The sequence below is a fragment of the Mobula hypostoma genome, chromosome 4 (assembly GCF_963921235.1).
Source record: "Mobula hypostoma chromosome 4, sMobHyp1.1, whole genome shotgun sequence".
In the NCBI taxonomy this organism is placed as follows: domain Eukaryota; kingdom Metazoa; phylum Chordata; class Chondrichthyes; order Myliobatiformes; family Myliobatidae; genus Mobula; species Mobula hypostoma.
In genome coordinates this window covers 9,461,284-9,474,646 of record NC_086100.1, presented here as the reverse complement: position 1 = coordinate 9,474,646, position 13,363 = coordinate 9,461,284, and the positions used below count along the sequence as shown (strand labels likewise).

Sequence of the window (13,363 nt, the reverse complement as noted above, 5' to 3'; positions counted from 1 at the left end):
GGCACCTGACTCAACCACTTCCTCTGGCAGCTCATTCCATATAATGACAAAACTCTGGGTGAAAACTTTGCCCCGCCCTTCTCACCCTAAACTTATGCCCCTAGTTTTGGAGACTAGGAGACATTATCTATGCCTCTCATAATTTTAAAAATTTCTATAAGGATGCCCTTTGTTCTCCTAAATTTCCAAGTAATAGGGACCTAAACTGGCCAACCTTTCCCTATAATTCAGGCCCTCTAGTCCTGGCAACATCCTCGTGAATCTTCTGTGTAATCTTTCCAGTTCAACCACATCTTTCTTATAACAGGGTGACCAAAACTCCAAGTGTGGTCTCACCAATGACTTATACAATTCCAACAGAACATCGCAACGCAGTGCCCTGACTGAAGGCTAGCATGTTAAATGCCTTTTTTTTAAACCACTCCAGCACCTACCCTGGAGATTCTCTATTCAGGTATAAGATACAAAGGCCTGATAACATCTCTCACCTCAAGGACAGTTTCTATTCCACACTTATGAGACTATCAAATGTTCCCGAGAATGATGAGAGCGACTCTGGATCTTATAATCTACTCTTTGTGACCATGAACCTTGTTGTCTACCTGCACTACACTTGCTCTGTACTGTAACACTTCATCCTGCATTCTTTTTCCCCACTTTGTACTACTCAATGCACTGTTGTAATGAATTGACCTGTACGGACTGTACGCAAGACAAGTTCTTCCACTATACCTCAGAACATGAGGTAGTAGTAAACTAATTTTATTATTTCAATGATCTATGCACTTGTAACCCTAAGTTCCATTGCCCCGCTGCACTCCCTGGTGCCCTACCATACTCAATACATGTTCGATGGAGTTTGACTTTCACACTATCTGTACAGGTTCCTGTTCTCTCATTATGTTGCTACCAACGCAGATACAGCAAAGCTCCACAAACGCTGTCGAAAACACTTCATAAGAGGGACAAGTTGAGTCAAGGTTCAAAGGAAGACCTCATTCTGTCCAGACACATTTCCACCCCTCCATCAGTCGTTCCGTGATTCCTCTCGGCAAGCTGCAACTTGGCACTGACTGAGAATTAGCAATGTACTCTCTGCTCATGCCTAGTAGGTGCTGAACTGAGACAATCCCCATATAGAAGGCATACGGAATTCACAGCTCAAGGGCCTACAGAGAGTGGATGTGGAGAGAATGTTTCCTGTAGTGGGGGAGTCTAGATCCAGGGGGCACACCTTCAGAAGGATGTCCATTTAGAAGAGAGTTGAAGAAGAATTCTTTAGTCACAGTGTGGTGAGTCTGTGGAATTCACTGCTACATAAGGCTGTGGATACCAAGTCACTGGGTATATTTAAAGTGTTGGTTGATAGGTTATTGATTAGTAAGGGCACCAGAGGTTACAGGGAGACAGCAGGAGAAAGGGGTTGTGAGGGCTAAGAAAAATGACGAACGAATAGCCTAATTCTGCTTCTGTGTGTTATGGCCTAACCCTTGGGAGATATTGGCCCCTTGAGCCCAAGGTGCAATTTAAGCAGAATTCCTGTACGTGAAAGGAGGGCGTCAGGTTTTGAAGGTCGTTCATAGCTCAGAAACTGAAAGGAGCCACGAAAGGCAAGAGACCATTCTCATCCATTAAAGCTTTCAATCTGATAAATTCTTTTACTCCTTCCATTTAAAATTATATAACAGACTAAATGAGATTCAGGTCAGCCAACAGTTCAACAGCGGTGCTGCATGTGATCTAGTGGTCAGTCCTCTCCCCCAGACGATTCTTCCTCTGCCTCCTTTAGCCATTTGATGAACCTCTGGACCTGAGCAACAAAGGAGACAATATGAAATGCGATGATGCAAATCTCACAGTGCGTCAATTCCCAGCCATTTACAGGATGTTTGCTGTACACAGTTGTCAGCCTTCCCGGTTCCAGAGTGATTAAGTCAATATACACGGTCACAGAATAAACATCAACCTTGCATACTGTCAGCCAGGCATTATTGTTTGAGATCACACTGGCTATTATCTGTCTGAGGCCAGAAAATGGGTGGAACTAATAGCTAAAGCACAAGAGATTCTGCAGCTGCTGGAAATCCAGAGCAACACACACAAACTGCTGGAGGAGCTGAGCAGGTCAGGCAGGGCCTATGGAGAGGGAAAAAGGATCAACATTTTGGGCCAAGACTCTTCATCATGACAGAAAGGAAGGGGGAAGAAGCCAGAATAAGAAGATGTGGGGAGGGTAAGGAGTACAGGCTGGAATATGATAGGTGAAGCCAGATGGGTTTGAAGTGACTTGCCAGTGAAGTGTTGTCTCACCTGGAAGGACTGTCTGGGGACTAATAGTTATTCTGACAGCTGTATCTAAACTTAGCCCCAAGATCAATTTTATTTCATGGCTGACACGAGGAAATCTGCAGATGCTGGAAACTCAAGCAACACAACACAAAAAATGCTGGTGAATGCAGCAGGCCAGATAGCATCTATAGGAAGAGGTACAGTTGACATTTTGGGCCAGGACCCTTCGTTAGTCCTGACGAAGTGTCCCGGCCCGAAACGTCAACTGTACCTCTTCCTATAGATGCTCCCTGGCCTGCTGCGTTCACCAGCATTTTTGTGTGTGTTGCTTGTCTTACATACTGTCTATACAGATCAGAACATTACAGTGTATTGAGGTAGAACAAGGCAAAACATAACAATGCAGAATAAGGTGAAAAAGATGCGGATGGAGAAGGTGCATGACGAAAACGAGGTAGATTGTGAAGGCTAGAGTCCATCTATAGGGGAACATTCAATAGGGTAGAAGCTGGCCTTGAGCCTGACGATATGTACTTTCAGACTTTTATGTCTTCTGCCCGATGGGAAGAAGGGAGAAGAGAGATTGAGTGAATGGGGTCTTATTCCACCTTACATGATGGTCACATGCAGGGATGTGACTGCATGGGAGAGGGTGCAGAGAAGATTCACCAGGATGCTGCTTAGAGTTCAGTGTTTAAGACAAACTGGATAGATTTTCCTCTGCATGCTGTTTGCTGAGGTGGATTCTGACAGGGTTTGAGCATCTCAGAAACAGAAATTTTCATGCATAATATTCTCTGCAGTTTACAGAGAATGGTGGATAAAACAAAAAAAAAGATCCCTGTGAGGGGCAGTGGCAGTTCTGTAGGTGAAAACATCTTGTTAATGATAGAGGTCAGAGAAAAATGGCCAGATCAAGCTGACAGGAAGGCAACAGTAACTCAGATAACCACAAATTAAAACAGTGACGTGCAGAAGAGTATCTCTGAACGCACAGCACGTCAAGCCTTGATATGGAAGTGGAAGGGACTACTGCAGCAGAAGACCATGAACAAACACTCAAAGCCCATGGTACAGGAAGTACCGAATAAAGTAGCCACTGAGAGTATACAGGAAGTTATGAGTGGCATAGATCGAAGAAACTTCCTAAAAATTATTTAAAATGAGACAGTATATGTTAGGGGTAACATATTAGCAGAACCTTATTCCACCGAGAGAGAGTTTGGCATCTGGAACATACTGCCTGAGTGGGTGGTGGAGAATGAAAGTCAGATTTTATATCACTGGCATATGTTGTGTATCATTTGTTGTTTAGTGGCAGCAGTACATTGCAATACATAATAAAAATTATAAATGACAATACACATCGATAAGAAATGAAAATTAAATAAGTAGTGCAAAAAATGAGGGAAAATATTGAGGTAATGTATATGGGTTCATTGTCCATTCAGAAATCAGATGGCAATGTTCCTGAAACATTGAGTGTGTGTCTCCAGGCTCCTCTACCTCCTCCCTGATGGTAGCAATGAGAACAGGGCACGTCTTCAGTGAAGGGGGTTCTTAATGCTGGATGCTGCCTTTTTGAGGCATTGCCTTTTGAAGGAGTCCAGGATGCTGGGGTGGCTAGGGAGTTTATAACTTTTTGCAGCCCTTTCTGATCCTGTGTGGTGGCCCCTCCGTACCAGACGGTGATGCAACCAGTTAGATTGCCCCCCGGAGTACATCTGAAGGAGGTAAGAGTCTCTCATAATGGGCAAGTTCCCTGGTGAGCAATGGAATCAGAAGCGATGGAGCAAGTGCTGGTACCTTGATGGACGGCACAGACAGACCACTACGTTATATGACTCTAAGGGTGAAGGTCATCAAGTAAAGAATGCCCGATGATCAGTTTCTCTCCCATGTCTTATTGTCAGGAACCATGAGATCATAGAAATTTACTAACTTGATTTGAGTTTTTGTTAATGAGGTGACGAGGGTGATTTGTGAAAGTAGAGCCGTAAATGTTGTGTAAATGGAATTCATGGTGATTTAGCTATTTGGATTGAGAACTGGCTTGTCCATATTAGACAGAGGGTAGTGTCTGTCTTCAAACTAGAGGTCTACCTTACTAAAATTCACACAGAGATCTGTACTGGGACCTCTACTCTTTGGGATGTATAGAAATGACCTGGATGAAAATGTCGGTGGGTGGGTTAGTAAGTTTGCAGATGATACAAAGATTGGTGGTGCTGTGGATATTGTAAAAGACTGGCAAAAAATACCTCAGGATGTAGATCAGTTGTAGATATGGACGAGAAATGGCAGGTGGAGTTTAACCCGGCCAAATGTGAAGTGTTGCACCTTGGTAGGTCAAATGTAAAGAGACAGTACACTGCTTAGAACAAGATCCTTAACAGTGCTGATGAGCAGAGGGACCTTAGGATCTGGGCTCATAGCTCCCCAAAAGTGGCTGCACAGGTTGATAGGGTGGTTGAAAAGCCATATGGTATGCTTGCCTTTGTTGGTCAAACACATACAAAGACATACCATTCTATGTTCTATCGGAGCAGGATTCGGTCTATCAAGTCTGCTCTGCCATTTAGGTGTGGTCAATCCAACTATGATTAGCAGATTGAGCTGGTGTGTGTGTAACAGGAGCACCACCAAGTCATTTGGCAACCCCTGAGTCTGAAAGCACTCTTTTATCTTGTGTGGAAAACCCCGGCTTTTGTTTCCACACACCGCACTTTCTCTGTGACTGCAACACTATGTTCTGCATTCTGATTTCCTTTTACAGCTTCCATGTAATTATGCAGGTGTGATGCATCTGGATGGCATGCAAAACAAAACCTTTTCACTATATTTCAGTAAATAAGATGTAAAACCTGGACAGTATTTAAATACCCAGGTAGGCTCTGGGCCAATTGCTGGAAGTTGGGATTAACGTGGGTGGGTACCCATTAGACTGTGGACCGAATGGCTTGGCGCCACTGTAGCGTAGTGATTAGTGCAATACTATTACAGGTCGGTCGTTCCAGAGTTCCGATTTCAGTTCTGATAAATCTGAGTTAAGAAGGTTAATTGGTCATTGAAACTGTCCTGTGAATAGGCCAGGGTGAAATAGATGGACTGCTGGGACAGAAGGCCCGTGCCACACTGTATCTCTAAATAAATACAGTACTGAGCAAGAGTCTTAGACTCATACTTGCAGCTCGGGAGCCGAAGAATTTAGCACAGTACTCTATTTGTCAACAAGCAACTGAGAGCGAGTTTGTACAGCTGGCGGGAGGAAAGAATGTTGGGGATGGTGAGGGTGGAGCATCACGGGAGGTTTGGGGCAGGTGACAGAGAAGGTGTGCTGGGGGGATGGGGTGGGGTGGGTGCAGACACACCCAGCCCTGAGACACCAGGCAAGATCATTTGATTGCGAACAGTTGGTTTAATGATCATTACAGAATGTCTCTTAGGTGCCTCCTGATCCCTTCCCCTTCTCCCTCTCCTTGCCCCTTTCCCATTTTCAGTTCACAAAAAAAAAGATAAATCAGGTTTATCATCACTCATGTGTCATGAAATTTGGTGTTTTTTGCGGCAGAAGTACAGTGTAATATATAAAATATCTACAATACTGTGCAAAAGTCTTAGGCACCCTAGCTATATATATGTGTGTCTAAGTATTGTACACAAGAACTAAAGAACAAACAATAAACAAATGCACTGTTCATCAAGCAGAAGTAAAGTGTCACAGTGCGCACTCACCCCCTGATGCTTTCGAAGCCGTTTTGCTTTCTCTGTTGGTGCTGTCTGAGAGAACCAATGCAGAACAGCCTCTTCTGCCAACACTTCCAGCTGGTACAGGGTCATCAGCACCTGAGTCACAAACAGAACAACTTTAGAATACCTCTTCCTGCTCTGAATTTTGCTGTTCCTATAGTTTAAAAAAATAAATTGAGGTTCTTTTGCTTACTGCTTAACTGCTCCCATCATTCACTGCCCAGGTAACCCTGGTTACACCTTATCCCCATGGTCATCCCAGCCACACCAACGTCCCTGTAGTTTAACAAGCAGGGCAGCACAATAGCATAACGCTGTTACAGGGCCAGCTGTAAGATCAGAGCTCGAGACCCTCCACTGTCTGTAAGGAGTTTGTACATTCTCCCCATGACTGCATGGGTTTCCTCCCACATTCCAAAAACATATGGATTAGGGTCAATCAGTTGTGGGCATGCTACGTTGGCACTGGAAGCATGGCAACACTTGCAGGCTGCCCAGCACAATCCTCACTGATTTGATTTGATGCATCTCACTGAATGTTTGGTGTACATGTGACAAATAAAGCTAATCAAAACTGTTTAAGAATACACTTTGTTGCCCCAGTTCTGACAAACAATCTTCAACCTGAATGGTTCGCTACATGTGCTGCCTGACCTACTGAGTATTTCCAGCATTTTCAGTTCTTAAAAAATTATTTCCAGCATCTGCAGTTTTTCTTTTAAAGATTTTAACTGAATCAAAACAATCTGCAAAATATTTTACTTCCCCAGAGCTCTGTTGTCCATACCTTACCTCACGGTTCGTAGATCAACAGTGCTGCCAATTTAAATTGGAACATCAGCTCAATTATAAAATTTTAAAATACAAGAAACATTCAACACAGAAACAGGTGTTTTAACATCAGTACGCTTATGAATTGTCTTGGGATCCTTCTTTAACCCACTTGACATTTGAAATTCTTTAAGATCTTCCTAATTCTTTCTTAAGACAAAAGGCAGGATGTCGGGGCTGGAGGCGAAAGTCAGGCTGATTCTGATTGCTCTTCCATGACGTTTACTCCCCTCTCCATGGCGATAAGGCTGCGAGACTGCTGTGTGATGAACCAAGACTGAGGCTATGGACCTGCTCCAGGTCAATGGACTCAATTTGGTTTGGAATGCTGTTGCTTGCTTTTACTGATTACATGATTTGTGTTTTTTTTCCTCCCTCTCTTTCTCTGCACATTGGGTGTTAGCCTTTTTTAAATTGGGTTCTTTCAAGGTTTCTTGCTTTGTGGCTGCCTGTAAGCAGATGAATCTCAGGGTTGTATAATTTATACATTCTTTGATAATAAAGGTACTTTGATTCTTTGAATCCTACATACTCTATATCGCTCAAGACTCCTTATTTCCAGTTGTCTGTACCTGACTTTTTTTCACTCCTTAAGTAAATCTTTAATATCCAAGGTGCCCTAATCTTGTCATCTTTGCCTTTCATCTTTACTGGAACAGGCTGGCTTCTGAAGCCTTACCAACTTTCTTCCAAAAGACTCCTACATATCAGCTGTTGTTTTACCTGCAAGCATCTGCTCCCAATCTAATTTCGTCAGCTTGTCTCTTACTATTGAGATTGGTCCTCCTTCATTTCAAGACCTGCAGAAAGCTGAAAACTCAGCTGGTACCTCCATTGTGGGCACCAGCCTTTCTGCCATGAAGGGCAGCTTCAAAAGGCGATGTCTCAAGGTGGTATCCATCATTAAGGACCCCTATTACCCAGGCCAAGCCCTCTCTCATTGTTACTATCAAGTAGGAGATGCACACACTCAACGTTTAGGAACAGTTTCTTCCCCCTCTGCCATCAGATTTCTGAATGGACAATGAACCCATGTACACTACCTCAGTATCTTTTCTTCATTTTGCACTACATATTTAATTAATTTAAAAAAAGTATTTCTTATCACAATTTATATTTTTATGTATTGCAATGTACTGCTGCCACAAAACAAATGTCACAATACATGTCAGTGATATTAAACCTGATTCTGAACTTGCTACATGTAATTGCTGAATTACATGTCTTGATGTGAGATCTTTTGAGGTCTTCCAACCCTTGGTTCAGATTTTGCCTTTCTTTTTATCTTTACATAAGCTCCTGATAGAACGTTCCTGGAGGAATTCATGACCTAATACAATTATTTTAGCCTTGAGGTCATACAACACAAACTGACCCTTATCCCCATGGACCGACCTCATCACTTTTCATAACTCGCACAATTATGGTCACTGCAGCCAAAATGCAACCCATTAACACCTTGACATCTACCCCCCAGTTTCAGTTCCATAAGATATAGGAAAATTCGGCCCTTCAGCCCATCGAGTTTATTCTGCCATTCAATCATGACCAATTTTATCTCAAGATCAATCAAGAACGTATCAATCTCTGCCTTAAAGGCACCCAATGATATAGCCGCCACCCCCCTCTGTGGCAATGAATTTCAAAGATTCATTACCCTCTGCTGAAAAAATTCCACCTCATTTCTATTCTAAAGCCCCCCCCCCCCCCCACTTTGTTGAGGCTGTGGCCTCAGATCGTAGACTTTCCTATTAATGGAAGCAACTTCTCCACATCTACTCTATCCGGGCCTTTCAGTATCTGGTAGGTCACCTAACAAATTCTGCCCCTTGCATTGTCAATATCATACTGACTTATTGGGAGACCCATAGTATATCCCCAGAGGAGTGATTGCTCCTCTCTTATACATAATTTCTAAACATATGCCTTGTTCATCAGTTGCTTAAATGCTGCTGTTTGGTTCTCCCTAATCTCTCTCCTCTTTTGCCTTTTCATCAGGTTTGAACTTTTTGTGTTTTGGAGTATTAAATTGCTAGTCTCTCCTGTGCCTCTGTGAATGGAATATTGGAATGAGAATGAGGTGTATTATCAATGGCTTTTCATGATGTGAAATGTGTTGCTTTGCAGCAGCAGAACAGCACAAGGACAAAGTTGCTATGAAATTACAGAAATAAACATAGTGTAGAAAAAGGAATAACAAGGCAGTGCTTCTGGACCATTCAGAAATCAGATGGCAGAGAGAAAGGATGACTTTTCTGAATCATTGAGTGGGAGTCTTCAGGTTCATGTAGCTCTGCCCTGATGCAACGAGATGATGGCATGTTTTAAATGGTGAGAGTCCTTAGTGATGGATGCTGCTTTCATGAGGCACTGCTTCTTGAAGATGTCCTCAGTGGTGAGAGAGTTGTGACCACTGCCTGAGTCTACAACCCTCTGCAGCCTCTTGTGATCCTGTGCATTGCAGTCCACACACCGGACTGTGATGCACTGTACATCTAAAGAAATATCTAAGTTTTTGGTGATAGGAAACCTTCTCAAATTCCTTATGAAGGAGAGCGGTTGGCATGCCTTCTTCCTAATTGTCTCACTGTTGGGCCAGGATAATCCTTCAAGATGCTGATGGCTAAGAACTTGAAACTGCTCACCGTTTCTACCACCTAACCCTCGATGAGGTCTGGTGTGTTTTCTCCTGACTTCCTCTTCATGGTCCACAATTCCTTGGTTTAGCTGACACTGTGTGTGAGGTTGTTTTTGCAACAACCGTCAACCATAATTACTAGTGCCAATCCATGTTCTAAGCTTATAAGACTTACCTGTGAGGCTCCTTACATAAAGACCATAAGACACAGGAACAGAATTAGGCCATTTGGCCAATCAAATTCGCTCTGCCATTCTATCATGACTGACTTATTATCCTCCTCCTCCCATAAAATAAGCCTCACAGCCTTCCAGAGCTCCCTAACCTGCCCAGCCCACTGTTCTTGCTTAGTGTATCCTCTATATTTCCCTCCCCACTTGCTGCACTGCTATTAAGCTTCTCGCCTTCACTGCCAAGTGAATTTAAACATTCTAGGTATCAATTCCAGGCACCTTGGAGATATCCCACAAGCACTAATGTGAAAATCACCATAAGTTGTTGATGAAGCTGCAGTTGGGGTACTGTGTAGAGTTTTGGTTTTAGGAAAGACATGGTTAAAGTGGAAAGAGTGCAGAGAAGATTTGCGATGATGTTGCTGGGCTGGAGGACCGGAGTTATAGGGAGAGGTTGGCCAGGCAAGGTCTTGGAATGTAGGAGAATGAGGGGCAACCTTATTGAAGTGTTTAATAGGTAACGACCACAGTCTATTCTTCAGTGAAGGCAAGTCTAAAACTAAAAGGCAAAGGTTTAGGCTAAGAAGGGAATAATTTAAAAACAACCCTGGGGGACAACTTTTTACACACAAGAGATGGTGAATATATGGAATGAGCTGCCAGTGGAAGTGGTTGAAGCAGGTGCAATAGTATCACAGAAGTATGCAAAGTTTTGGCATGACATCTAAAACTTTGACAAACTTCTATAGGTACGTGGTGGAGAGTATACTGACTGCTTGCACCATAGCCTGGTATGGAAACACCAATACGCTTGAACGGAAAAGCATACAAAACGTAGTGCATACTGCCCGGCCCATCACGAACAAAATCCTCTTCCACCACTGAGCACATCTACGTGGAGAGCTGTTGCAGGAAAGCAGCAACAATTATCAAGGACCTTCACCACCCAGGCCATGCTCTCTTCTCTCTGCTGCCATCAGACAGGAAGCACAGGAGCCTCAGATCCAACACCACCAGGTTCAGGAACAGTTATTACCCATCAACCAGCAGGCTTTTGAACCAGAGGGGATAACTTCATTCAACTTCACTCACCCCAACACTGAACTGATTCCATAACCTTTGGGCTCACTTTCAAGGACTCTACAACTCACTCTTGATCCCTGTCTGCACCCCTCATAATTTTGTATATCTCTACCAAATTCTCCTCTTAACCTTCTATGTTCTATGGAATAAAGTTCTCAACAGGCACAGGCTAGGTTTTTTAAAACAGCACAGTTGAGACTTTTCACACGCTCAAAGTTAGTTTGTTTTCATGTTTATTTTTCCTCTTTTAACAACTTCCTCTCCTCATCCCCACCCCCGCCCCAGAGGATGCACCGCCGGCTTTACCAAGCGCTGTTCAGGAGACTGCTTCACCTCCTTAAGATGCTCCACCCAAACTCAAACGATGCGAAGCAGCAGGGAGAGACCAGGAAATTCCAAACACAAGATGCTGGAAATCCACAGCCACACACATCAAATGCTGGAGGAAGACAGCAGGTCATGCAGCATCTATGTAAATGAATAAACAGTCAACATTTCGGGCCGAGGTCCTTCAACAGGACTGGAAAGGAAGAGCAAAAAGCCAGAATAAGCTGGGGGGCAGGAGAAGGAGTACAAACTGGCGGGTGGTAGGAAAAGCCATGTGGATAGGGGAGGGTGGGTTAAGGTATGAAGCTGGGAGGTGATAGGTGGAAAAGGCAAAGGTCTGGAGAAGAAGGAATCTGATAGGAGAGGAGAGTGGACATGGGAGAAAGGCAAGGGGAGAACGGGCACCAGGGGAGGTGGCAGGCAAGTGAGCAAAAGGTGTCGGGGCAGAGTGGGGAATTGAAGAGGGGGGGGGGGGAAGTTGCCTGGAGCTGAATAAATCAATCTTCAGGCCATCAGGTTAGAGGCTATCGAGATGGAATATGCAGTGTTGTCCTCCAACCTGAGTGTGGTCTCATCGTGGCGGTATAGGAGGCCTGGACCAACGTGTTGGAATGGGAATGGGTATAGGAATTAAAATGGTTGGCCACCAGGAAATGCTGCTCTTGGTGGATGGAGTGGTGGTGATCAAAGTGATCCCCCAACTTATGTTGGGTGTCACCAATGAAGAGCAGGCCACATCAGGAGCACCAGATACAATAAACCACCACAACAGATTTGCAGGTGAAATATTGCCTCACCCGGAAGGACTGTTTGCAGCCCTGAATGGAGGTGAGGGAGATGGTGAATAGGCAAGTGTAGAATTTCTGTCACTTGCAGAGATATGTGCCAGGAAGTTGATTAGTGGGGAGGGCTGAATGGGTAAGAAAATTACAGAGTGCAGAAAGTAGAGGGTGGGGGGGGGGTGAGATAAGGGTGTGTTTGGTGGTAGGATCCTATTGAAGAAGGCGAAAGTTGTGGAGAATGATGTGTTGGATGCAGAGGCTCATGGGGTGGTAGCTGAGGACAAGAGGAACTCTATCCCTGTAAAGGCGGCAGGAAAATAGAGAGTGCAGATATCTTGGGAATGGAGTAGATGTGGGCGAGGGCAGGATCACTGGTGGAGGAAGGGAAACACCATTCTGTGAAGGAGGACATTTCTCGATATCCTGGAAGGGAAACTCCATGCATTTTCTCCAGGCAGGCCACAAGAAATGGCTGGGTTCCTCGGAATCACATTGCAAGTCTGAATGGTTCAGGCTGCTAACATGAAACATTAACCGTTTCTCCTTCCAAAGATGTTGCTTGGCCTGCTGAGTAATTCTCAAAAGTTTTAATAGGCTGACAGTAGAATTTGATAGCTCAAGGCATGTTTTCAACAGTAAAGCTCTGTAATTTTTTTTAAGATGAATTAGTACATTGTGAGGCAGGTCACAAGCTGTTAACAACACTCCCAAGGGGCAACAATGAGAAGTGCCAAAGCAAAGAACAAACTGGCTTGCAAGTCTTCGTAATAAAGAACAGAATAAAGACAAAAAGTTCAGAAAGGGATAAGAACTTAACTTAAGGCAACATGGAAACAAAATTGAAAAGTGTGACGAGTACAGGACTGCAGGTGTTATATTTGAATGCATGCAGTATAAGGAAGAAGGTAGATGATCTTGCAGTGCCATTAGAAATTGGCAGGTATGATGTAGGCATCACAGTGTTGTGGCTGAAAGATCACAGGCGGGAGCTTAACATCTAAAGATACAAATGGGGGCTGGCAGAGAGGTTGGGGTGGCTCTGTTGGTTAAAAAAAAATGGTATATCAAATCCTTAGCAACGTACAAAATGCTGGAGGAACTCAGCAAGTCAGGAATCATCTGTGAAAATGAACAGACTGTGGACATTTTGGGCCAAGACCCCGCTTCATGACTAAGGAAGGGGGAAGATGCCAGAATAGAAAGGTGGGGGGAGGGGAAGGAGGACTAGCTGGAAGGTGATAGGTCAAGGGATGGAGAAGAAGGAGTCTGATAGGAGAAGAGAGTGGACTACGGGTGAAAGGGAAGGAGGGGACCCAGGAGGAAGTAATAGGCAAGTCAGAAGAGGTATAAAAGGTCAGAGTGGGTAGTAATAGTAGTTTGGGGGGGGGTGGAATTTGTTTACTGGAAGGGGAAATTCATGCCATCAGGTTGGAGGCAACCCAGATGGAACATAAGATATGCTCCTCCACCCTGAGGGTGGTCTCATCTTG

General features: G+C 44.0%; 1 protein-coding gene across 1 annotated transcript in view; it reads right to left on the bottom strand.

Annotated features, from left to right (window-relative positions):
* Positions 1-548: 548 nt before the first annotated feature.
* Positions 549-13,363, bottom strand: part of eif2b5 (eukaryotic translation initiation factor 2B, subunit 5 epsilon) — a 102,238-nt gene continuing 89,423 nt past the window's right edge. Inside the window, exons 15-16 of the mRNA XM_063045298.1 lie at positions 6,025-6,135; positions 549-1,810 (exon numbers count right to left, since the gene is read on the bottom strand). Coding sequence (XP_062901368.1) covers positions 1,748-1,810; positions 6,025-6,135 — 174 coding nt within the window. The 3' untranslated portion in view covers positions 549-1,747. The remainder of the gene's footprint in view (positions 1,811-6,024; positions 6,136-13,363) is intronic.